General features: G+C 38.9%; 1 protein-coding gene across 1 annotated transcript; it reads right to left on the bottom strand.

Moving 5' to 3' along the window:
• Positions 1-4610: 4610 nt before the first annotated feature.
• On the bottom strand, positions 4611-21635 carry MTPAP (mitochondrial poly(A) polymerase). The gene is made up of 9 exons (XM_081343016.1): positions 21454-21635; positions 16219-16391; positions 15516-15749; positions 13010-13234; positions 9328-9539; positions 7026-7252; positions 6707-6799; positions 6536-6609; positions 4611-5320 (listed from the first exon to the last, which is right to left on the bottom strand). Exons 1-9 carry the CDS (start codon positions 21623-21625, stop codon positions 5021-5023), a joined length of 1710 nt encoding a protein of 569 aa, XP_081199142.1. The 5' UTR covers positions 21626-21635; the 3' UTR covers positions 4611-5020.
• Positions 21636-27758: the final 6123 nt, after the last annotated feature.

The raw sequence follows: 27758 nt of genomic DNA, 5'->3' as shown, positions 1-27758 counted from the left end.
ACAGAGCTTGTGTGTGTGTGTGTGTATGTCTCTCTCTCTCTCTCTCTCTCTCTCTCTCTCTCTCTCTCACACACACACACACACACACACACACACACGTGTGGGGGGGGGCTTGGACCTGTCACAACCTGACAACTCTTAATGGCTTCTCAGTCTATAATGTAACAAAAACTTTAAAACATCCATGGCATGACTAAAAGATAACATCCTAGATCTCAGGAAGTAAAAGCAATAGCAACAAATGAAAGTACAAAACTAGAAGAAAGAATAGTTGGTATTTAACTAGGAGAATGTTCCCAAGTAAATCAAAGTCCATATACCTTAAGATTAAGGAACATTGGTTTAGGGAGAATAGCTTTTTAGACCCCACATTCCCAAGTGATAAAGGTCCATTTTTAAGGCTCACAAAGAAGGGAATGCTTGATTTCCATCATGTGGCTAGTCCAAAGAAATGCAGGCTGCTGTGTTTGTTTTGCAGTTTCCTAGTTTTTAAGGCCAGCTCTATGCAAAGCACACTGCAGTAATTCAACCAGGTGGGGATGAGAACTGAGTTACTGTAGCAAAGTCTTCCAGCACCAGATCAGATCATAATTGGCTCTCCAACTGAAACTGGGCCTATGTAGAAATTCAGCTTATTGTATTTCATTCAGGTGTACTAACTCTGTCCATCATATCACACAGATACATTATTGCATTTTGTTGCATTTTACTTTTTGGGAGCACTTCATATTCTTCACAAACCAAGATCAGACCCCAGAAAGAAGCCACTTGAGAAACATCCAATTCAGGCCATGATTTACATCCCATTACTACCTGTTCATCAGACATTAACCACAGAGGTTCTTGGCAGATTACTGGAAATTGTCCAAGCACACTTGGAAACCAGTGGCTCCATTAGCTGAGTGACACAGACAGTCTGAATAGATCCCTGGCTCCAAGGAGGTGATTGGTGGCTAGCAACTGGATGACCTGATCATGCCAATAGGTGATGACAATTATTTTATCTTTCCTCAGATAATATAATATCCATTCTGACTTACAAGCAAGATCCAATTTATCTGTCATTACTATCTGAGATTTCCATAAGTTGCCGTGGAGAGTATTTCTGTTTCCAAATGCAGAATTTTGCTTCTTGAATCAACCAGAAATTATTGAACCCATACAAGCCATAGCAAACTACATAATGGTTTGTGTATGTATTCTGTGTATCATATGGAGTTTACATATTTACATAATAGTCTAATAATGGTTTACTGACTAAACAACAATTTGCTGTATTTCTTATGCTAAACCATAAACCAAGGTTTATACACAGCAATGGTGCATTTGCACAATACATTAAGCTACATCTAAAGAGGCATGGTGGCATAGTGTTTAGAATACAGTATTGTGGGGTAATTCCGCCCACTGCTAGAAGTTCGATCCTAACTAGCTCAAGGTTGACTCAGCCATTCATCCTTCCAAGGTCAGTAAAATGAGGACCCAGATTGTTAGGGGCAATAGACTGACCCTTTAGACCACTTAGAGAGGGCTGTAAAGCACTGTGTGAAACGGTATATAAGTCTAAGTGCTATTGCTATTGCTAGCTAATTAAGCCATAATATGGCTAAGAATGAAGCATGAATTCAGCTGGGATATGGGACCCTAACTGTTCATTAGAGTTTGAGATGATTGACTTAATTCATAAATACCATTAGGTCTGCTTAAAATAGTGAGCAACCTTAAGCCTGTTTCCTAGCTCTGCTGGGATTTGAGGATTGTGTTGAGGTTCTACATCGTTTGGTGCTTGACTGATTTGTAGGTGGAAAAATATTCATGGCCATTTAGGTTGTTTCAAGGAGAAAATAACCACAGAGTCATTTCTCAGTGAAAAATCTTGGGTTCCAGTGGTGGCATCTGATGGAACCTTTCCTACTCTTATTGGTCAAGCAGAAAACAAGTATTCCCATAGCTACAGATGAATAGGACTTCACTAAGTGAATATAATACTAGTTGGCAAATCATTCCACATTTCAATTAGGCAAGTTCAGGATGAGGATTTTCAGAAGCTTTCAACATTTGAAACGTGAGCCAATGCTATAAAACTCTGCCTATGCCACGTACATACAAAGAGAAAACATATTTTATTTTCTTGGAAATTAGCAACCTAGCATAAGCCAATCCCCTTTTCTCATCAGTTTAAAGAAAGCCTTCCAAATGCTTATTATAGGGTTATAACAAGCAAGAAACACTAGCACACTAAACAGCTGGCACTAGTTAACATTTATGGATTTCAGATGGAACAATGGAAAGGTTTGAAGCCATCCATGAGATTCAGAACTGTTTAGGTGCCTCTGAATCTAGTCAGCTTTGGCCAATGAGATTGGCTGCAACTCTGTTATTTGGCGCATAAAATCGTATCACTTCTGCTTAAATATGGCATCAAAATTCAGATATAGACAATAGAATTTAAGTTATACAGAACAGGGAGTCAATTTCCTCTCTTGCAAGGCCGGATAGGGAGAAATGATTTGAACACAGATTATTTCCTGCCTGTTCATAGTTTTGCATATAGAATGAAAAGTTCTTAATCAAAGCCCAACTGGAATTAATATATAAGGCACAGTGTTCATGAGTGCCTTTTTTCAGTTATAACAATATTCTCAAAAACTCCAAAAGAAGCACGAATTAACTCTTTGTGGTTGAGGAAACACACCAGATGAAACAGTCTGCTCTGGTCATTGCAGGTTCCTGTTCTTTCCAGTTGACACATTGGGTTTACGCAAAGCATTGAATGGTGGGAAAGCTGCTCTTAAAAAGCGTAATAGGAAAAAAAAATAGCTTCCTCCTCTATTTAATGCTGAAGATTTAACTACAGCAAGCAGAGTTAAAATAGTTCTCGGGGAAAATAGATCACTTAAGTAAAGCAGGATTCTGTTCTCTATCTGCAGATCAAGCTGAGCCAATGGGAGCTAAGCCATGCAGAATTATTCAGTTGAAGCTACACATGGCAAAACAATGCGTAAGGGGTGGAGCGACAGGGAAAAGGATTTCAGCCAATCTTTTCTGCTTTGGTAACCTTCTGCTTCCACTGGGATTGCCCCTCCTAGTCTTCTTGCTAGCTAGGAATTTTAGGAGCAGCAATCCTTCTAACACAGATGCAGGGAGAAGGGCTGGTTCACGTGCACGGAGTCTTGTGCTCAGATTTAATGGTAGACGGGAGTACTGTGAAACTGAAATGACGACTCTATACCTGAGGGCGAGAGTGTGTGGTGGGACTGTTTTATAATTTCTGCCACCGTTCTAATTTAAAGCAGTGTTTTTCAAACTTGGGACACTTTAAGATGGGTGGACTTCAACTCCCAGAATTCCCCAGCCAGCATGGGAAATGTGGCTGGGAATTGGAAGTCCATACATCTTAAATAGCCCTAGTTTGAAAAACATTGATTTAAAACTTGTAAGAGCCTACACTCCCACCTTATATTTGACTTACCAGAATGGCTTACCCAAGCTGGAAGTAGGTTCATCAGAATTTTTTCCTTCACAACTGTAATCAAAATCATCCCATGAAATTGCCTGTAAGTTCAGGACAAGCCAAAAACAATGAGATGAAACAAAAATCAACGAAAGACGTAATTCTCTGTTGTGATATACAATGGGGATAGCCACATACTAAAAATAGCAATAAATAAGATAAGTTCAGAGGCACTCTTTTGTTGGAAGATCAAGTTTTAATTCAGGAAACCGTTTTATATTTATGTGCTGTTTTTGTATTGTTTTAAAGTGTTTCCAGTTTATAAATCTTAAAAACATTTAAAACAATACAAAAACAAGATATACACGTTTCATACTAAGGATTTTTCACAACTTATTAAACAACAGCCTATCGAAATTTGGAAGGCCATCTGCTATTTTTTTATTTCAGGTAAGCAAAAATACTTACTTGCTCACCCCTTTACAGCTCTATGCCAAGATGGTTGCAAAGATACTGATAAAGAGAAAAAAGAACAAAAGAGGGGAGGGAAAGGAAGAGGATAGTAACAGGCAGGAACATTCAGAAATCCAATGGCAACAATCCCTTTGTATTAACTGCAGCAACTGCATACCTAAAGATGAAACCCAAAATACAAAAATATATAAAACAAATCCTTTTTGCCCATTAAGTGCAAAACTGGGGGTACATGTGTGGTGTGCCTTTCTCCCCATTCCTGCCCCAAAATCAAGAGAGAGATTTTTCCCTTGACAGGACTTGTATACCCATATTAGGCTTTAAACTCCCACAGAAGTACAGAATCCCCAAATGACTAAAATGTTTCAAACTCACAAGAAGGCTGGTCATAGCCTGCATGGAAGGCCCTGAATTAGACTAATAAAATTCCAGGAGATATCAAGAAGCGAGGCTGCAGCTTATTTCAACTTCTTCTCTTATCTGGAAATATAATTAAAGTTGAATTTGAAAACAAAGGTTCAGTATGATCCAAAAGATAAGTGTACTCTATTTTTTTAAAAAGGCATTTTTCTCTGCAGCATGGAAATGCCATTTGTAATTAGTCCTTATTGTATAACTAGATAATTATCACTCCTCAGACAGGTTTTTTTAGTAACTAAGATGCCTTACAATAAAAGCTCAATCACTTTGCTTTGCTTATTTTATTTCTCCATTATGGCTATGAAAAATAGTTTGCAGAAATAAATGCAAGTACTTCAATAAAAATGGCTGCAGCACATCAGTATGTTGGCGAATCTGATTTTCCATGAGAACACTTTGAAATAATTTCTTCTTAGTTAACCAATTCAGAGTCCCCTAGAATCCTTTTTCCCATGTCCAATAGTGTGTTCTTCTTTCCTGGCCCGTATCAAACATGATGGAGAATTTACCAAAGAGAATTTACCAAAGGACCCAACAAGAAATATATCCTGACCAGTCCAATTGCAGCACATCCCTTCCATTTTAGCCCAGGAAGAAGCTGGGCTCTTCAAGAGTGAATCTGGAGGATCCTGTAGCAGCTGCCATACTTCTGAGCCTTTTCTGGGCTTTGGCCTACATCTTTAAGGAGTTCAGCAAGTCTTTCACTCTGTCACTGTTTAATACACTCAGTCGTCTGAAGCCTTTGCTGACACGTCCTGCTTCAGATGCTTGTAGAAGGGCAGCCAAGCCCCAAGGCTTGGAGTTGTCTAAAGGACGTTTCTCCACCTGCTGTAAAATCCAGGCACCATCCCTGGCCAGGCTAACAAATCGCTGAAGCTGGGCTGCATTTACATTCTTGCTAATGTTAAGATTCTCTTCAAAGGGATTCTGTATATGGAGGGCAGAGGCCTCTGGCTTGTTCTGCTCTTTCCCCTGCAGATTTTGAAAAGAAAAAACCAAAATCCTTAGGTATTTGAACTTCAGCTTGCTCTCTGAACAATCTTTCAACAATCTTTCTTTTATGTGAAGGACTATACAACATACAAAAGTGATATTCTACGAAGCATAGAAGCAAATTTATGTTGTTTGGGAGGTAACAAATAAAAGGAATGGGTTGAGTTACTACAGAGGAAGGAGACACCTTGGTTTTGCAAGGACACTAAAGCAGCTAGTAGTACAGTTAGTCTTCAACGTATAATCACAATTTCCATTGATAAGCAAGAAGATGGTTATTGTGCTGGATTTTATGATCTTTTTTGGTTTGCAGTTCATTTCCCTCAGCAACCCATCTTCAAGTGGTCTAACTAGCTATTGTACTGCACTGCAAACAAAGATTTAGTCAGAGGTCTCCAGTCTTTCCAGACAGTAGATACATTTCAAATTTTGAGATGGTGCTCTTGGCCTTATGGCAGAAGGGCTCTTGGGGACAGAGCTGCCCCAAAAGAGCTTTGGAGGAGGGCTGGATGGAAGAATCAGTTAGAAAGTCCCAATTATCAGCACAAGGTGGTGCTTTGCTCAGCATCACAGCTTTTCATCATGCTTTTAATGACAAGATGTCATTTTTCAAAAGATGCCAAAGACTTCTCTACAACAGAGGTTGCCAACCTCTCGGCTGCTGGGCTGCATGAGTAGCTGGGCAGTGCACGTGTGTGTGTGCATGCTCACCACCAGCTCTCATTCCACCATTGATGTGAGTGTTGAGCAGGCGATGGCAGCACCACTAGTATTGCGCGGGCAGCGTCATGGCCACGAACCTTGTGCGGGGGTCGGCAGCACTGCAAGCGGCAGGTGGGTGGTGGCGCGCCACACACAGGTGGCAGCATTGCCACAAACCTTGTATGGGTGGCAGCAGGTGGGCTGCAGCGCGAGCCTTGTGCAGGGGCAACGGCACAAGCCTCTTACTGGGGCAGCATCAGTGCTGGCCACAGCACAATCCTCATGTGTGGATGGTGGCACGATCCTTGAGCACGTGCTCGCAGCCCTGTGTGGTGCGCATGCTTGCAGCCTGTTTGCACACGTGTGTGCACATATTGCCACATTCACATTTGCGCATATCCATGTAAGGCACCTGCCCCTCCCTCTCCCACCAGTCCACCAACCCAAGAAGGTTGGAGACCCCTGCTCTACAAAATTACTTAATGCAGTTACCTTCCGTATGTTTAGTGAGTTTTTATGGAAGGCAAAGTTTCCATAGAATTCAAAGAAGTCTCCAATTAGTACATCTGAAATATGAAAAAGAAGTGAAGTTAGAAGGAAGGAAAAAAACCAAACCAGGGTTCTTAATTAATTGGTGGGAATATTGAAAATGGTTCTCCTTACCTAATGTTTCTGTGTTGCTTGTTGGAGTAATTTTATTCAAGTTACTAACAAATGTACAGTCAAACCCTTCAATTATTTCCTTGTCTTCTGCATCTGAATAAAGAAGTAATTTTACAAGTTTCAGCTTCGACAAACAAGTTAGCATTTCTGTGAAGGGTTATACAAAATTATGGAACTCAGAATTCCTGACTGGGGAATTCTGAGAGCTGAATGTTCATTTGTATTAAAAGTTCTTGAGGTTGAGAAACACTGAACTAAGGAAAGGAACATTTCATGACCAGTAATTCTCCAACAAAAAGTAAATTAATCATTCTTTTACCAGCCAGTTTCTTCAGTTGATCCAAGGTGGGAACAATGGGTGGCTGCCTTTGTTGTAGGAAAAACAAGACCATCATAGTTAGAGAGAAATTGGTAATCCAAGCACCAGGGATGCTACTTGTAAGCCCATGATTCCATGCCCAGTATCGTATGCTGAATGCTAGAGCTCTCACACGTGGGTCAAGGCTGCCATAGACATAAAGGAGTTCTGAACTTTTCAAGGCAATTCTGTCAGAATATAAAATGATCAAAATGGAAGGAGAAATTACCGCAGAAGTGATAATATACTGTAGTAACTTTATTAAAAGCTAACAATATTTTGAGTGTGAGTCCTTGGTTCTCTCTAAGCTTGGTTGTTTGCTTGCAAATGTTTCATTACCTGGTTAGGTAACATTATCAGTATATCTAGCTAAATAATGAAACATATGCAAGAAAACAACCAAGCTCAGAGAGCATCAAGGACTCCACAGTTCAATCCTGAACTACAGAGATTCTCTTCTACATTAATATTTTAGCTTTCACACAACAGCTAATGTAAGTGCATATGAAAATGGAACTCTAATAAGCCATTTCTAAGAAGAAAACTTGAAAGCACACACAATACAAAGAGTAATTTTACTCGTTACCAATTTAAATGTACATGATAATGTATATTTGATTTGAAAAGAACATTTGGAACATTCTATTTAGATCAATGTTTCTCAAACTTGGCAACTTTTTAAGGTGTGTGGACTTTTAACAATCAAATTTACTGGCTGGGGAATTTTGAGAGATAAAGCCCACATATCTTAGACGTTGCTTTGTTTGAAAAATAATTTAGATTGCATATTGCATTTTAACACATAATTATTTATTGCCCTATGTTAGGACTACTTTTTCTATTTGGTGGCAGGCAAATTTTTAGTCTTTTATTTTTTCAACAAACTGTTTAAAATTGCCAACGTATTTTAAAAACAAGATTGTTTTTTCTGGATAGCAGTAACAATTAGTTTAAGACAGCTCAGGAATCCTGGATATATGAGCCTGGTGAGCCAGTTCAACAGGCAGCAGTGACGTCTTAAAACAGTCTGTTAACCAGAATTAATAAGTCTCCTCAAATGAGCCAAACCAGAATCCTTACTAGCTTTGGGCTGAAAAACCACACAACATAATGGTATTATGTGCTAAAGCTGATGGGCCCCATATCAGGAGAAGGAAGTGGCTTTTATAAGGTTGCTTATATCTTTTGAACATAATTGGACAGTACAGAATTATCTTTCACAAATAGGTTGCAATGGGAGATTGTAAGAGGCAAATGATGTTGCTTTCTTTCCCTATTTTCATCAGGGAAAGTTTAGTTTAGTTTAGTTAGTTCCAGAACAGAAGTAAAAAAAAAAAAGGAACAGACTCCTTGAATGAGAATGAAAGGACTTGATTTTCACTAGGAACAAAGGAGCATCACCATACATGCAAAGAGCAATGATATAACAAGGCCCACGAATCCTTAGCCAAGACATGACACTGAATGTCTTAGCTAAGACATTCAACAAAATGAAGCTACTTCTCTATTTCTCTCTTGGCAATTCATGATCCGAGTCATTAACAGAATGAAAAAATGATTCAAAGAGAAAATGAATTGGTTATTCCAAAGAGATCTGCTTCCTCCTAGTGGCCATTCTAAGAAAATATTCTTTCTGAATAATCCAAGTCTAGAAAAAAAAATCCATGTTTTATCTTAACCATTTATGAAATAAGTAACAAAGAATTAAATCCTGAATCCCAACCCACGCGACTATTTCTAGAACAAGGACCATGTGAGGCATACAATGCTCAGTTGGTGAAACCTGGGTTCAAGTCAGCCATTAAGTTTACTGTTAGTTCACCCCTTTCATCCTAAAGCACTCCAGATGAATTGTACTTGCCAGGGTTTATCTCTAGGAGAGGGGGGGAATGTCAGAAAAGTCACAATGTTATTCACAATCATGTGACAGAAATTCTGCCTTTATGTAAGCTGTGATACCTACATAAAGAGTGAGGTTTTGATTACATGATTCTGGTAGCCATTTTGGCTTTTGTCAGACAAGGGCCCTTATCCAGTTGTGGTTAGGGGGATGAAATGGGAAACTCAGGTTCATGTCCACCATTAACTATGGAAGCTGAGAGGGTAGCTGTGGCATCTTTTCTTAACCCAACCAATTGATCACGACCAGCTGCTGTTGTGAGTAAAAAATATACTCTCCCTGGAGGAAAGACAAGACTATAAAACTAAGCAGTAACAATAGCAAAGGGAAACTGTAATTTTAAAACCTTGTCAAAATGCTCACCGGTTGTTTAGTGTCAAATCACACTGAAGCCCAGAAGGCTGATGGGAAAATCTCACCAATGGACAACGAGCGTTAAGTATCTTCTGGACACCCTCGCAACCTGGTCCAAAACTATCAAGAAATTCACCAAGCACATTAAGGATCCTTTGGGCTGCTATTCTTTCAGAAGGAGCCTTCTTCATTTGGTAAATTAGGTTAAAGGAGCTTGTTTTCTAACACAAAAGAAAACCACACAAAGAATTAATTCACAAGTTAGGTGTTCCATTCCCAAAGCTGAAACAAGGAAAGGCAGAGATTTTTCACATTAAGCAAAAGGCAGCACAGTTAACCGTAATAAAAACAAATGTTTCCAGATAATGGCCATTTTTCCTGGCATACAAATTCAAGTTACATGGCAGCTAAAGCCTTCTTGATTTGCTTTTATAGTATTCTGTGCACATCTCTGAGCTTCTTAAATTCTTAAAATTCACCTTATATCTTCTCTAGTGTGAATATATATCAAACTTCTCAAACAATACAAGACTTCTGGCTGAGAGAGAGAATACTGATTCACATCAGCTCTCTTCAATTTAGTGCCCTCCAGATGTGCTGAACTTGATTCCTTTGAGATCAGAACTGAGCTCACACCAGGGTCCTCAACCTATGACCACAATTGAGCCTACCATTTCTGTTGCTAAGTGAAAAAATTGTCAGTTTTGCCCCATTTTAAGTTAATAACACAGTTGTTAAGTGAATCTGTCTTCCCCATTGACTTTACTTGTCAGGAGGACGCACAAGGTGGCCATATGACCCTGGGACACAGCAACCATCATAAATATGTTGCCAGGCATCTAATTTTGAGAGCATGACGCATGGGGATGCTGAAAAGGTTGTAATTGTGAAAAATGGTCATAAGTCACTTTTTTCAGTGCTGTTGTAACTTTGAGTGGTCACTAAATGAATTGTTGTCAAGGACTACCTGTGCATACAAGTTACCTGAGAATCTAACATCTCAAATTCTGGAAATTTAAACTCAGAAGGCCTCATTTAGCCTACTGAGTCCATCTCCCTGCTCAGCAAAAAACCAAAGTAAACCATCCATGGCAAATAACTACAGGTCTCTGCTTTGGTACAACAGAGAAAACAAATTCACTACTTCTTTGGACAATGGTTACCCTGCTGACACACTTTACACTCCATAAAATATTTTCTAACCTTCAATCAGAATCTGCCTTTTTGTAATACAGTGTGCTCATGACTGGAGAAGGATCCACAGACGCCACAACAACCAGTATATCAAGAGTTGGGGAATTTGATTTTACTGATGCTGCTAATCTTGGCAACTTTTAAGATATGTGGACTTCAGCTCCCAGCATTCTCCAGCCAACAGTGTTAAGTATGTGAAGCCTACATACCTTAAAGCTGCTAAATTTCAAAAACACAGTGTTAAACTGTAAGTCACAGCAGCCCCAGCTAACAGGAATAATGGCAAGGGATGATGGGAGGTGTAGTTCTACATCTGGAGAACCATAGATTCTGCAGCCTTTTTTGACACTGGAGAATTACACTATAGTTTGATTTGCATATAAACATTTCAATTTCTATTCACATTCCTAATATGTAATTAGATAATAATAGTTACAAGTGATTTATAACGTATTTACATAGGGAGAAACAGTCTGTTTCTTGCCATTTAAAAAATCCCTAGAATAACCCCCTTTTTCCATTTAAGTACCAATAACCAAATTTAGAACCTGTGCATTAACTTAAGCACATGGGGTCGGAGACCTATCAAATCTGTTCTTTATAAAATACTATGCATTTAAGCAGCACTACAGGGAAAAAAACACTAACAGCTAAAATTCATGTGCTATCCATTGCGAATTATACCAGAAAGAGCAACACAGACATGTTTTGTTTAACCAGTTGACAACTGAAGTTTTTTTTTTAGAGGATGGTGATGGTAGAGGCAGGGTAAAAACAGACTGAATCTCAAGACAGGATTTCTATAATCTCCAAGCCTTTACTTGCAAACTCAAGAAGTATCAATGCAGTTATAAAGCAGTTAGAATTTTGACATCTTGTACAGCTGCCTGGTGCCAGAATTTTTAGTCTTTCTTCAACTACATGCAAGCAAGGAAGTAAAAGGCAATGCCCATGAGGAGCAGTTTGATACTTTGGTTAAGGTACCAGACTAGAAACCATATGACTGTGAGTTCTAGAAGAATCCTTGATTTATAATCATAACTAGGACTGGAATGTTTGTTGCTAAGCAAGGCAGTTGTTTAAATGAGTTGTGCCCAATTTTATTTTTTTTTGCTTTGTTCATTAACTGAAACATGAGACATTAAGTGAACTGCATGGTTGTTGAATGAATCTGGCTTTCCCTGGTGACTTCTGACTGTTGGAAGTCAGTTAGGAAAGTCACAAACGGTGCAACCATTGTAATTACATACCAACTGAATTTTCATCATGGAGATACTGCAACAGTTTTAAGAACAAGGACTGATAAGTCACCGTTTTTCAGCATGGCTGTAACTTTAAACGGTCACTAAAATGAATGGTTATAACTTGAGGACAACCGGTAGTCCTGCCTTAGGCACAAAGCCATGCAGGTGACCTTGGGCAATAATTCTCTGTCAACTCTAAGAAGCAAGCAAGGTCAAACACTTCCGGAAAAACCCTTGCCAAGAAACCTGCAGGCACTACTGTAATCCAGGCAGTCAATGCTGTTTTGAAGCCTCAATCAATCAGTATTGATGAATAAGCCCAGAAAGGAGGCAGGGATCTTGGTAGATTTGCTCTAAGAAGCACTTGCAATGCCTCATTCATTTCCTGCATGCAAAGACCGTGAATGCAAAGCACAATTGTATGCTTTGGGTTTACATTTTCTTATAACAATGGAACAAAAGCCGCAGCAGAAACTGCATAAACACAAAGGAAAGCACAGCTTCCTCCTGTTGTGAAATATGCCTTTGTTGACTAATGCAGTAAAGTTTCAAGGCTGACTGTGGGAAAATCAAGGGGGAAACGACAGGTTTTCCCAGGCCAAATTTCTTACTGTTCAGCTCATGCTTGAGCCTTAGGGCTTAAAAGCACTCAAAGTACTATAACAAACAAAGCTATATATGTGATTAAAGATAATAAATGAATAAAAATAGTTACATACATTTTTAAAACCATTAAAAATACAATAGATGTAGTTCAAAGATCCCTTTCCAGCGAGGAGAGTCAATGGAAAAAAAAAGCCAAAATTATAGGAAAAAGTCAGCTTCACTTTCTGCCAGAAATCTGAGAGACCTCACAGGAGGGAGTTGCCATAAAAATGATCTGCTTAGTGAGATTACTTAGTGAAACTGGAGAAGCATGTGGGGAATTCGTCCACCCATCTTTAAGTTGCCAAGTTTGCAAAACACTGTTCTAAAGTCTAATAGTTTAGAATAATATTGCTCTATCCTGCTACAACTTCTTCTTTTAAAATATAGGAACACAACTATTTCAAATGTATTAAGAATAATATTTAGCCTATTCAGAAGGTAAAAGCCCCCCCCCCAAAAAAAAAGCTAAGAACAATGGGAAATGAATCGGGGAATCAATCAAGAAATTAGACCAACTGCAGAGGACAATGCTATGGTCACGGCCTCATTTTCATCTCCACAACACAATTAAGTCATTTTACAATACCATTTGAGAAATATTTTACCCTTTTGACAGTATTTTTCCCAACTTTGTTCAGTTCCAGGAACATGTCTAGGTCACATCCAAGTTTGCCAAAGGTATTTACAGAAGAACCGAAGGGCTTCACAATACAGTCTGGAAAATAAGCCCTTGCGATGTCTTGAATCAAGGAACAGGCTAAAAACCGGAGCTTGGTATTTTCTTCGGTCAACTGACATTCGTTTGTGAGCAGGTACAACTGGTGGCTCACCTGAACAGCAACAATAACAAAAAGAGGAAACATCTCAGATTCACTCAAGGACACAGCCTAATGTTTTACAATCATATTCTTGTAAGAAACAGCATCAAGTTTAACCTTGTCAGAATATATCCTTAAAGAATCTTAGAAGAATAAAAACATTAACAGATGATACAACCCTTATATAGACAAGTCTCCAGGGAAATAATCCTCAAGTCTGCATTGAGAGAAACAGCTGTTGATTCTATTAAGAACAATAATTTAAAAAATGCAGCAAATAATTTTTAGTTGCAGGTTTTTTTTTCAGATACGCTGCTTTGGCATCCTGCTGGCATTGTTCTTTCATTACAATTTTATTGTTCCTGCTGCTTGCTAAGAACATTGTATTTTTTTAAAAGATAAAATGGCTAAATTTCTGAGCTACTGAGAAAAGGGCACCACATGATTATGTACCAAAAATATACTAAGTTTACAGAAGTAAGACAATCCAAGTTAAGTTGGCTGTGGCACAAGCTTCCTCAAATTGGTTCCTAGAGCTGTTGTACAGCAGATAGCTTTATATCTGGAAAGAAAGCACGGAGAGACAAACACTAAAGTTATGGGTGTAACTTTTATTACAAAGTATTTTTGAGGCTGGTTTTGGTATGGAGAAATAACATGGTGACTGGAAGCAACAGTTTCTTAAGCCTAGGACAGGGGTCAGCAACCTGAAACAGTGGAAGAGCCACTTGGAACCAGTTCCCTCACAAAAGGAAAAGCTGGGAGCCGCAAAAAACTGTGTGCGCATGCGCATATATGTGCAGAACAGGGTTTGAAGAGTGGAGCCAAGGCGAGATATGCACCTACCCTGCATATTTGAATTGATTGGTTGAACTTTTTTAGTCCCACTTTTTTTTTGGGGGGGACTACACATAGCAGAGGACTGGGAGCTGCAGGAGACGGCTGAAAGAGCCGCATGCGGCTCCGGAGCCACGGGTTGCAGACCTGTGGCCTAGGATATGTTAAGAAGAGCGAGCAAGTCAGGTGGGTACTTGAACTGCATAGGTCAAGGGTCCCCAACCCTTGGTCTGTGGACCAGTACTGGGCCGCAGCATGCCAGCAACCAGGCTGCACAAACAAGCAAAACCCCATCCGCAAGATGCAGGCTGCACACAAAACCACGCCCCCACCGGTCCACGGAAAACCCTCTCTCCATGGAACTGGTCCCTGGTGCCCAAAAGGTTGGGGACCTCTGGCATAGGTTACTCAGAGACAGAAAGGAGTGATGAAAGCCTTAAAACATCAGACTAATCAGTAGAAGACATGTTATACTGAGACATACAAAGTGAATCTTTTAGACTAGGAAAGAAGATAAAAGGTTCTGTATCCCAATATTTATTGCTCCTTGTGGTCAGAAGGTCTATAGATACAGAAACCCAGTGCATGCAAAGTTGAATTCCAACAAGAATAATATTTTTTCTTCAAAATGCAACTTCAAAGATTGCTGGAAGTATTCTTGAAAATACTTATCTGGATAAGTGGTGAAACTGGATAAATTTGTAGTACAAGTTGGTTCTCTTTGCTTTGATATAAACCAGCCATCTGTGGCTTATTTAATCAAGAACGGTTAAAATACCATGGTTAGTACAATGTAGGAACCCAGTCCCCATGTCACTTTTTTGTTGGGTAGAAAAAGAGAAGCAAAAAATAAACTTCTACCTTACCATGCTAACTAGTGTACTTAATATCTTAATATTATTTTTCTTTTACGGCAGTGATGGTAAACGAATGACACATGTGTTAAAGGTGACATGCTACAACATTTTGGGTGATAACACTAGCATTCACCCACAGTTGACAACTTCTATTCTCAAAAGCACACTTTGTTCTCACATAATTTTTGAAGGCTGCAGAGGCCTTGTGAAAATGGGTATGAATCTTGTCCAATCCTGGCACCCTTCCCTGCAAGAAAAGCCAGGGATGGGAATTCTTGTGTATTGGGAGGAGGCAACAGAAAGAAACCCAGCATCCATATTCTTTTGCTTGGAAAGCAAGGCAAGACCAAAAATATAGAGTTCTGCAGGAAGCTAAAGGGTATTTTTCCCTTTACAAGATTAATCAAGTATTAATCATTTATAGTATCTGTTAAAAACACTTGCACTTTTAGCAAATTTTTCTGATCAATACTAATCACTCAGCCATATTAAGCTACAATCTGTTTTCCAGTTACATATTCAATGCAAAAATAAGCCTGCTTATTTGCTATCAAAGAATTGCAAAACATTTATCGCATGAACTATGAGCATGAACTTACACTCTCCGCATCACAAAGTTTCTTCACCAGCGTTTCAACTGGAATAGAGTTTTGTCTATGACAAATAATTGGGGTTTGTTCAGAAACAGGGTCTGATTGTTTTTTCAGCATCAAGGTAAGGATTCTAGATTTAAATGGAACAGGGTATTCATCCTTAAATTCTGGAATTGTAATGACATCCTGCAATGAAGTTATGCTTTGTTTCTCAGAAAATTCTATGACTGCATACATAGCCTAAAGCAATATGAGAAAAGAAACAGGAAAAAAATTAGGAATAAGAGCTTAAGTTTAAGAACACAGATGAACAATTTAAAGCAGGGGTGTCAAACTGCCGGCCCACAGGCCGGATGCATCATAGCAAAACTATGCCTACCCTATTGCCGGCAATGGCAAAAAAAATCACGACACATCATGACATGTCACGTGACGTTGCGAGTTTGATACCCCTGATTTAAAGGATTAAGATTTAACAGTTAAATGACCTGCAACTCAGGCAATTATGCCCATTAGATTGATATACTTAGCTAACTTCTTTTAAGACCCTTCGGGGGGGAGAGAGAATGTCAAAAAATAATTACTGTGCCATCCAGAACAACAACAAAGCAGAATAACGGATTTTCTTAAACTCATCGACGCCTTTTCTATCTGAAATATACACACCTTAAATATTTAGATTTCAGTTGCTAACCTTTCAAATACTTACTTTACTTTTATAGAAGAAATGATTCTTAATATTTCCATGATGTTGTAAGTATTTGAGAAAAGCCTTGGCATTGAAATTAGGGGGACAATTTATTAACACAGTCCTCTGTGCTTGTTCTTGTCTTTCTGCAAGAATTTCACTGAATGTCTTTTTCCTGGAGTCACTTTCGCTATCTAGATTTGGAGAACAAGAGACTAATGTGAGAAACTTAGATGAGATATCAAAAGGTGTGTTTTGGTTTTTGGGGTGAGCAGTCTGACATCAGACATAATCCTTATTTTTAAAATACAAAAAGTAGACACTAGATCAGTACTTCCCGTAATGGAGTAAATTCCCCTAAGCTGCGTAAAAATGGTTTTTGTTTGGTAATATGTGAACCCATTACCTAAACACAACAGCACAAACATTTAAATTGAAGTGTTTTACCTACATTAGGTAAGAAGGACTTTTGATAAAAACTTGGAGCTCTAAATGTAGTAAAGGCTCTAGTTCCTGGCATTAATGTTAACTGGTTAAGTATCTTTATTTCTGTATATATTTATTTTGGGTTTTATTGTTTTTGTTTTAAATGTTAGTTTTGGAATTGTAAGCCCTCAGTCATTGGTTGAGATTTGAGGCTACAGAAATCGAATGAATGAATGAATGCAGGTAGTCCTTGACTTATGACCACAATTAAGACCAAAATATCCATTGCTAAGCAAGACATTTGTTAGGTGAGTTCTGTCACATTTTACAACCTTCCTTGCCACAATTGTTAATTGAATCACTGCAGTTGTTAGGTTAGTAACAAGTTTGTTAAGTGAAGTTGATATCTCAATTGACTCTGCTTGTCAGAAGGTCGCAAAATGTCATCACATAACTCTGGAACACAGCAACCGTCATAAATACATGCTAGTTGCCAGCATTTGAATTTTGGTCGTGTGACCATAAGAATGCTGCAATGATTGTAAGTGTGAAAAACAGTTATAAGTCACTTTTTCCAGTGCCGTTTTAACTTTGAATGGTCACTAAAAGAATGATTTTAAGTTGAGGATTACCTGTAAGCAGTTTTGGATACTTGAAGAAAAGGTTTGGGAAGCAAAGCACTAGGGAGATACTTCTCCTGAATCCCTCTTATATGGCTTCTCTGACTTGTTCTTTATAAAATATTTCACAGATAACATAGCAAATTTATTAAGAGAAGTAGATTGGGTTGATAAGGTGCACATATGTTTGTTTTGTTTGTTAGCATTTACAATAGCTAAAATACCACCTCATAGCAAATTTCTGGAAGACTTAAGAGGCAATGTGAACTTGAGAGGTTAAGAACCAAACTTGAATGTAGTTCGAACAGATGAAGTGAGTATATGAGTGGCTAGCCTCAAAAAAGGGCAGATATTTTGAAAGAATTGAATTGATATAGTCTGCCTGCCCCCTCCCAAACTGACTGAAATAAGAAGGAACAAGTTATTCTTCTTCTAGATTTAAAAAGCAAGACGCAAGAGGAGTGATCATCAATCAGTATCAATGAACCTAATATGGGATTCTGACGCAAGACTCATATCCACTGCAAGCCTCATGAAGAGATTAAAATGGAGAAAAATGCAGATAGTTCAACATGACTATATTGATCTTAATGTTATTTATTAAAATGTTTTGAGGAGGAACTTCAGAAAGATTGGAGAATAATCTGGTATTCTTGGTTATGAAACTAGAGCTGTTTTTTTCAGTTTTCCAATTTTAAGGTAGGTCCACTTCAAATTCCAGAATTCCACACCCAGCGTACTTGGGAACTGAACAAGAGAGATGCCTTCTGAGATTTGTAGCATGTTGCTGGTTACTGAATCAGCTTTTAATTTGGAAATACCCAGCCTCAACATATCCAATTTAAAAAGTGTTCAAGGTTAAGACTATTCCCACACTGACTTATAGCACAGAAATATGCAGTTGTACTAATACTTTGTCAGTTGAAAGAATCCAGGCAGACTTTGGGTATATGATAATTTCTGTGGCAAAGCATACATTATGTCAGGGCTGAATTTAAACCTGAGACTATTATGATTTTAATCTACATGAGAATGTTGCATTATTGGGTCAAATCACATGCTTCTCTTTGCAGAACAGAATAGGAAGGCCGGTGAAAACCCATGGATTTAGAAATGTATGAATCTTAATTGTTGTTGTTGTTGTTAGTTGCGAAGTCGTGTCCGACCCATCGTGACCCTATGGACAATGTTCCTCCAGGCCTTCCTGTCCTCTACCATCTTCTGGAGTCCATCTAGGCTCACGCCTACTGCTTCAGTGACTCCATCCAGCCACCTCATTCTCTGTCGTCCCCTTCTTCTATTGCCCTCGATCTTTCCCAGCATTAGGCTCTTCTCCAGTGAGTCCTTCCTTCTCATTAGGTGGCCAAAGTATTTGAGTTTTAGCTTAATTGTAGATGTTTTTAATTATAGGTAGTGTTCCAACTGAGCTCAAATCGAACCCAAATTTTCTGTTTCTAAGCAAGCTCAATAAGTTTTAGCCCTTTTTATGACCTTTCTTAACATTTGTTAAGTGAATCATTATAGTTATTAAGTTAGTAACACGGTTGTTAAATGAATCTCTCTTCCCTACTGACTTTGCTTGCGAAAGATCATAAAAAGTGATCACATGATCCTGAAACATTCCAACCGTCTTAAACACATTGCCTGGCATCTGTATTTTGGTTGCATGACCATAAGAACGTTGCAATGATTGTCATAAGTTACTTTTTTCAGTGCAATTATAACTTTAGTGAGTAAACGAACAACTGTTAAATTGAGAACTATTTGTATTCAATATTCTGGGTAATGCTTAAAGAACAGGTTGTAAAGAAAGTTTTAGATATGAGTCCTCACATCAAAACAGTTGTCCTGTCAACAGCTGCAGTTGAAATGGAAATATATCTAATATGCAGTAAAAAAATGAAGCATCTGAAAACTTTGACTTACCTGCATATTATGCATATGGATATTATAATGAAGCTTGGCCAATTTTATGTCATCTCTGGCTTTGTGTTTATGGGTCTGAAAATTATCAGAGGTGTTTCTGAACCTTTTTTTAATGAAACCCAGGAAGCTAAAAAGAATACATTCTTCATACTGGAATAAACCACCATATAATAGTGGTTATTAATATTAATTACAAATAATAGAAGGAAGATGATGTGCTGGATATGTTTGCTGCCATGAGTTATTTATAAAAATAATAAACGCGGGATACAAATAAAGAATAAAAATAAAGTAGCTACTACATCAATTATTGTCAGCTAAAAACAACACCTAAAAGTGATTGCAGTGCACTGCTATGGTGATTCTAAAATATCAACATTTGTATTTGGGAAAAATAATCACTCTTTTTTAAAAAAACAATTTTTAAAAATATTTTAAATTTTATTTAAGGCGAGTTGTTCTGTTTATAGCATTTTATTTGGTTTAAAGTCTATGGAGATTCTCAGTCTTCCAGGCCAGGGTTGTCCCAAAGGTACTTTTTCAAAAGGCAACCGGACTGTCTGTTTTTCCCTGAAAACATGGAAGGAAAAACAAAGAGTCCCGTTTCCTGTATGGGAAAAATAGAGTTCATAAATATTTTCAAAATCAATATATAAGAAATGCATTGTTAACATGGGAAAAAAATAAAAAGTAAAATATATTTTAAAATTCCAGGGTGGTTGTCAACAATGGAAGCATTTGTACACCCAAATTTAGTGGACTTTGAAAAAATCTGGACATATAGATATATTCTAAATTCTGAAGGAAATTTAAAATCTAAACAAGAAATGGAAAATCAGGGTATCAACCTAACATGGTGGACACATTTACAAATGCAAATGAGATATGAAAGAGATTTTTAAATGTATGGATTTTATAAGGAAGAAACTGAGCTTGATAAGACATTGTTGACTTCAGATGAAAAAATAATTAAGAAAATGTATAATTTTTTATTAAATTTAGAAATGGAACGCAAACAAGTTAAAGAAACAATGATAAGATGGGCAGAAAATTTGGGTTACAATATAGAATTTTAAAAATGGCAGAATTTATGGGGGAAAAACTATAAATTGACAATGTCAACTTTCTATAAAGAAAACTTATATAAAGTGTTTTATAGATAGAACTTGCCACCAGCAAGATTAGCAAAAATGTTTAAAAATATTTCAGATAGATGATGGAAATGTAAACATAAGTCAGGCACATGTTATCATGTTTGGTGGACATGTGATAAAGAATTATTGGAAAAAGATAACATACCTGGTTAGAAAAGATGTTAGGAGAACATGTTGATTTTAAACCTGAACTTTTTTTTACTAGGTATAACGCCAAAAAAGACTAATAAACAAAACTTATATTTGACTTTGCATGTCACAACAGCGGCAAGAATTATATTTGCACAACACTGGAAAAATGAAGGAGTACCATAAGATGAGGAAATAATTAAAAAAATACTAGAATGCACAGAGATGGACAGATTGACTATGAGCCTGAAAGAAAAAGAAAAAATGGACTACTATCAAACTTAGGATTTAATTTACCATTGGCTGGAGGAAAGAAGAAAGGATTAGGAATTAAATATGTATTAGCATGTAAACTCAAGGCAGCACTTTGGTTGAAAAATTATTAGTTATGTATGGAAAAAATGAATAAAACTTATTAAAAAAGAGTCCAGTTTCTTTTTGAAAAAGCACCTTTGGAATTATTTCAATTCTCTTTCGCTATGCTGCTAGGTTTCAATCCAATATTTTAACTCTTACGCTCCGTTCGTTGTCTGTTCAAATAAGGTACAGTTGACGAGGTTGTCATGAAAGCAAAATGCTCCATATATCTCTTCCTACAGCCTAGGCCAGGGGTAGGCAACCTTGGCTCTTTTATGATTCGTGGACTTCAAATCCCAGAATTCCTGAGCCAGCCTGGCTCAGGAATTCTGGGAGTTGAAGTCCACGAGTCATAAAAGAGCCAAGGTTGCCTACCCCTGGCCTAGGCTTCTCTTCGAGGCCCTCATGTCTTCCGAGCCGCTTTCTCCAATGCCATCCTCTCGCATAGGCCCCTCTATTGCATAGCGCTATTTTTCATAGGTAAAAACCTACGGACCATAAAGAGTAACGGCATTCCTCGCCTACCCACGCTATTTCGAAAATCTACACCAGCCGATCTCGAGGCAAGGCCTAACGAAAGGAGTTCGCCTCTCCCCTAGCCGATTCAAGTCTACCTTCCGAAAAATGAAAGACTCCCGTTTTACCCTTCGTCGGCGCCATGCCGCCAGCAGCCTGCGGCTCTCCCAGGGATACCGCAGCGGCTTCCGCGGAGCTGAATCGAATCGCACCGACCCGCCTCTTTGCCACAAGCAGGCGGGATAAAGTCAATCCTCGCCATTGAAGCAACAGAGGCAAGCTCCCTGTGGGGGCAGCCATTACTACCGAAAGGAAGGAGCCTGATACGCCTGCGCACCGTGACGGAAACCGTACGAGGGTCAATATTCCTCAGATGACAAAACGCGTTTCCAGTCAAGGAATATATGTACATATAAAAACTATTCGGCTTCGCTCAAAGGATTATTGGAGGAAGAAAGACTAATCTGACAAATTTTGCTTTACTGCACTGAATGAAAAGTCAGATTATTTGTTTTGCTCCATAAGAGATCATCATGCTGGAATTATTTCTTGTAATTGCAAGATATTACAAATCTATTTAATGAGCGTAATAGATGCGGATTTTGAACAGAGAGTCCATTCGGATAAGAAACTAACAACGACTGTGTTAACCCAACAATCTATGTTTCCCTAAATCGACATGGAAATAGGTGGAAAACAGCAAAATGTGAAAGAAGAAGGTGGAAAACAAGATGGAAAAGAGTAACCATATGTCAAGGTTGGGAAGTTGGATTGTCTTCATCACATTGTGTATTTCATCATTTTAATATCTTTGCACTTTTTACCAAATAACTGTAAATCTCAGTATTGTAGGCTAGATGGGATGCTAGAAAGCATCCTAAAAGAATCAAAAGCACTGCCATACAGTATTGCTGCCAAGAAAATTACATGAACATGGCCAAGTCACCAGGAATAAATCTCTAATATTTCTTTATATTTTATGGTAGTTATAATCAGATCTAGTCTGAAAAAATTCTGGGTGGTATAACAGAAGGAAAGCAAGAAAAAGAACAATATAAATAAATAGTAAAACCAGAACAAAAAGAGTTAGTTTGATGTAGCAACTTTAAGATGTGTGGATTTCAATTTCCAATATGCTCTCTGGGGAATCCTGGGAGTTCACACATCTTAAAGTTGCCAAGTTTGAAAACAACTGGGGTAAGGCTTAAGGGGTTGCCTGAGAAACTAGAACACTTTGAGTTCTAGGTTTCAGACATATAAACCACCTGTATGACTTTGGGCCAGTCATTCTCACCTCACAGAAATTGGGAAGTAGGAAGCAGAGTTAGGTATGTTCTTTGCCTTAAGTTATTATATTTCTATTTTGCATAATAATAATAATAATAATAATAATAATAATAATAATAATAATAATAATAATAATAATAATAATAATAATAAGAAGAAGAAGAAGAAGAAGAAGAAGAAGAAGAAGAAGTAGTCGTCTGAGTCCTGAGTCCTTCAGGGCGGTATATAAATCAAATAAATAAGAAGAAGAAGAAGAAGTTGGAAGGGACCTTGGAGGTCATCTAGTCCAACCCCCTGCTAAGGCAGCAAACTCTATACCATTTCAGACAAATGGCTTTCCAGTCTCTTCTTAAAAACTTCCAGTGTTGGAGCTTTCACCACTTCTGGAGGCAGGTTGTTCCACTGGTTAGTTGTTCTAACTGTCAGGAAGTTTCTCCTTAGTTCTAGGTTGCTTCTCTCCTTGACTAGTTTCCATTCATTGCTTCTTGTCCTGCTTTCAGGTGCTTTGGAGAATAGCTTGACTCCCTCTTCTTTGTGGCAGCCCCTGAGATATTGGAACACTGCTGTCATGTCACCCCTCTCCCTTCTCTTATTAAACTACACATACCCAATTCCAGCAACTGTTCCCTATATGTTTTAGCCTCCAGTCCCCCAATCATCTTTGTTGCTCTTCTCTGTACTCTTTCTAGAGTCTCGACATCTTTTTTACATCGTGGTGACCAAAACTGGATGCAGTATTCCAGATGTGGCCTTACCAAGGCATTGTAAAGTGGTATTAGTACTTCACGTGATCTTGATTCTATCCCTCTGTTAATGCAGCCTAGCACTGTGTTGGCTTTTTTGGCAGCTGCAGCACACTGCTGGCTCATATTGAAGTGATTGTCTACTAGGACTCCGCGATCTCTCTCACAGTTACTACTATCGAGCAAGGTACCACCTATACTATACCTGTGCATTTTATATATATAATAGCAATAATTCCCAAAACAAAGCACAACTATAGGTAGCAATTCAGGATAGTTGCTACATTCAGCCAGCTGGGATGGAAAGTATATACAAATAAAGCAATTTTTGCCTGTTGCAGCAAAGTGAGTGCTACTTATGCTTTCTAAGGCAGTGTTTCCTAAGGAACAGTGTCTTGGGGAGAAAGTATTCCATCAGAGAAAGGTCTGCTGCTTCATCCCCACCCTGAGGACCTTCAGCACATCCTCCCTGGGTCAGTGAAAATTTGCAGGCACTGCCTAAAGCAGACTTAACCCCTCCCAATGTATATTTTTCATAACACCAGCCCTATATTTATTACTCAAGGTGGCCCATAATGGCAAGCCTGTTCTCTGCTGTTTCATAAAAGGCAGCATTTAGGATCTTTGGAAAAATACTCACCACCTGTCTCATTTTGATACCTCTGAAAACAATGCATCAATTCCACTGAGAAGGCAAGAGTTATTAAAGTGGACAGGGTTGACAGATGAGTGTGCGCACATGTGTTTGAAGTGATGACATGCTTTCAGTTTTCACACCCAGATATGTAGATAACCACCCATCCTGTTTCTTCTTTGCTCTTAAAACTGACTATTCAAAGCAACCAAAGTAAAACAAGCCAGGATTTGTATTAAACGTACTGTGTGCTTCAGTGTCCCATGCACCCAAGTATAGCAACAATAATATGATGTTGTTATGAATGAGGTTGGTTGAATATATGAAAAAATCGAGTCCATTCACAGGAGGAGGCAGTTTTATGATTTTAATAGAAATGAAATCTATTTAAAAGCATTAGGGAGGCTAGTAAATGTTCACTGAAGAAGACCAGGCAAAGATGGCATTTAGTTTCTGCCTGGGCAGGATGCTGAGTAAGCAGGCATTAACTGCAACATGTCAGAGGAAGAGGGTGGAGAAGATGAAAACAGCATTGGCCTCTTAAAATCCCTGCAGTGTAAACTGTTCTAAATTTATTTGGAAACCTACTTCAAAATCAGGGAAGACCGAATGTCAACCACGGCTGGGAGAGGAAAGAGGCAACAAGGCTTCTGAGTCAGCCATACCCAGAATACAGGCTGAAGAGATTCTCACTTTATTTGGTGCTCTACATTTTCTTAAGAGTCTTTCCCCACTATTGAGATGTTATCCACAAAACCAAACCATATAAAAGCAGCTATTTCCATTGCTGAATCCTATCTTGCTACTACTAACTAGGCATCAATTTGCGCTCCTATACAATCATCTTTGTAACCAATTTTTGCAAATTTTGCAAATCCTGTGGTTGCATTGGAACTGAGGTTGCGGGGAGGGGGGGAGTTTTGCTAGAAATTAATTTTCTTTGCATTATTGTGGCTAAAAATAATTTAAGGGTGTTTCATCTGTCACCTGGAAAGGAGATAAATGTAATGTCATAGACAGGCAACAGTGTGTGTTCAAGTCACCTTTAGGTACAAATAGGAAAAAGGACATTCCTCACTGCCCACTTAAAGCGTTATCCACAGATTTCAGCCAAGAGAATGGATGTTGACTCCAGCATACAATTTGCTGACCCAACTTGTGATCCAAATACTGCCAGATGAGAGATACTGTTAAATGCTATTGTCCTTATTTAAGGCATACAGGTCATGGTAAAAGCAGAGTTTGCGAAATTCCCCCATCTTCATTTATCACTCACTCCCCTGCCCCATTAACTAAACACTCTGCTTAATGGGAGCAGGGACTGGGGAAAGAAGTCAGTTGACTGGCTGTTTAGTCATCTGTCAAAACCTGCTCTGATTTTTCACAAGTGTTTTGCTGATTTCAGATACTTACATAGCTGGGCTACTTTTGAATGTACAGAATAGTGTTGGAAGATATGACGGCACCATGCTAAAGACCAGAAGGTGCTGGGTTGATACATGTCTAGAAAATGTATTCAGTGCCCAGATGGTAAAGTGTATCGAACTGAACCCATAGCAAAACCCTACATCAGGCCTCCCCAACCTGTGGGCCAGGGCCCACTATCGGGCCGTGGCCTATTGGCAACCAGGCTGCGTGAGTGCCAGGCACCGGCACTCACAGCCCCACTCATACGAGTGGTGGGCACTGATGCTTGCAGTCACACACGAGCGGTGGGCACTGGGACTCACAGCCTTACTCACATGAGCGGCAGGCACTGGCACTCACACCCACCGCTCACACAAATGAAGCTGTGCGCAGGTGCACCTACCCCTCGCACAAAACCATCCCTCTTCCTCCCCTTCCTCTCCTGCTCTGGGCTATCAACCTGGAAAGGTTGGGGAACCCTGCCCTACATAAAGGAAATATACTACTCCAACATTGCCATAGGTAAAAGCAGCTTTATGCCTATCTCACTCCTAAGCTGATGATCAGAGGAAGGCAATGTCATGAATACCTTAAAAAAAGATTATAGGTGACTCATAAAGGGGGTTTCCATTTGCAGCAAATGGAAATTTTTGCCATATTGTAAGAACAGAATATTATCCAGTGTAAAATACTTACTTTGTACATGTCAATTATTTGATATTTCTGGTGAAATGCCTTACAGACCAGCAGGACTATACGGTAAACCAGGGGTCTTCAAATTTGCCCGTTATGACTTGTGGACTTCAACTCCCAGAATTCCTCAGCCAGGCATGCTGGCTGAGGAATTCTGGGAGTTGAAGTCCACAAGTCATAAACGGGCCAAGTTTGAAGACTACTGTGGTAAACAATTGTCAGAAATGACACAACAGGAAGTTCTCTGCCTCGATAGAATAAAATACCTGTAGCTCAGGTTTAAACTTGGTTCATGGTGCTCTCTGAGCTCGACTGTTTGCTTGCGGCATTTCATCACATGTAATCCTCAGTTAGGCACAATTGTGAACAGTAACTCCATTGACTGTAACAGACTTATGTCAATTCTGCTACAGACATTAAGCAATGGTTGTAAATGCCCACCAGTTGCAAAGTGCCCCCATGTCACATAGGGCCAGATTTGGCCATCAGACCACAGGGATAAACTTAATTTTCTCACTACCATCGTAACTTTGAACAATCACTAAACAGGACCGTCATTAAGTGAGGTCTACCAGTACACAACTAGGTGACATCATTACTGTGGGGGAAGGTGGTGTGTGCTACCTATTTATATTTCCTCAGGTTTCTTTGACAAAATTACACCTCAACCAAAACTGGCAGGGCAAGCTACTCTATATAAACAGGCAGCAAAGCTCACAATTCCTATTAGCACTGATGATGTTACCTAGTTGGATAATTAAATATCTGCAAGCAAATAACCAAGCTCAGAGAGCACCAAGGACTCCACTGTTTTTGCTCTCCATGATCTGAATTAATGGAAGATTCTTTCATCTGTAGATATCATACCTTGGGGTCCCAGGGACACAAAGTCACCATAATTTTACTTGTCTATTTTTGTCTATTTTCTATTTTCTTTCTTTTCGCACTTTTTTACAGCCTTCATTTTTAAGATTGGAAGAATTAGTGAATCTCCTGATAACTAAATATGGGCCACATCCAACACAAGGGGGGGGGGGAGAGAGAGAGATCACCCTGCTTCTGTGAAATTACTTTTTTATGATTGGTTAAGTTTACAGGTTAGTTTGTAATCTGTCCCTTTATTCCATTATTTGGGATGATTTTGTCTATTCTTTGTTTTTCCTTAGCATTTTCAATAGGGATGTGTGCATCAATAGGGATGTATGTTTAAACTAAACTAGCCTGTTTTACCAAGATCATGGCATCTGGCCCTCTCAATTCCTGGCAAATAGATGGGGAAGAAATGGAGGTAGTGACAGATTTTATTTTCCTGGGCTCCAAGATCACTGCAGATGGGGACTGTAGCCAAGAAATTAAAAGATGCTTGCTCCTCGGGAGGAAAGCCATGGCAAATCTAGACAGCACACTAAAAAGCAGAGACATCACCCTGTCAACAAAAGTGCGTATAGTCAAGGCTATGGTCTTCCCAGTTGCAATGTATGGCAGTGAAAGTTGGACCATAAGAAAGGCTGAGCGCCAAAGAATTGAGGCCTTTGAACTATGGTGCTGGAGAAGACTCCTGCGAGTCCCTTGGACTGCAAGGCAATCAAACCGGTCAGTCCTAGAGGAGATCAATCCTGACTGCTCTTTAGAAGGCCAGATCCTGAAGCTAAAACTCAAATACTTTGGC

Source organism: Vipera berus (assembly GCF_964194415.1).
Source record: "Vipera berus genome assembly, chromosome: Z".
NCBI lineage: Eukaryota > Metazoa > Chordata > Lepidosauria > Squamata > Viperidae > Vipera > Vipera berus.
This window is presented reverse-complemented; position numbering and strand designations above follow the sequence as displayed.

Bases quoted from the DNA above. Each gene is read 5' to 3' on its own strand.
- MTPAP (XM_081343016.1), bottom strand. From the start codon at position 21,625: ATGGCTGCCCCCACAGGGAGCTTGCCTCTGTTGCTTCAATGGCGAGGA. The intron at 16,392-21,453 runs GTAAAACGGGAG...CTCCAAATCTAG, and splicing joins CGGCATGGCGCCGACGAAGG to ATAGCGAAAGTGACTCCAGG. The intron at 9,540-13,009 runs GTAAAATATTTC...CTTTTGTGTTAG, and splicing joins GGAAAAATACTGTCAAAAGG to AAAACAAGCTCCTTTAACCT.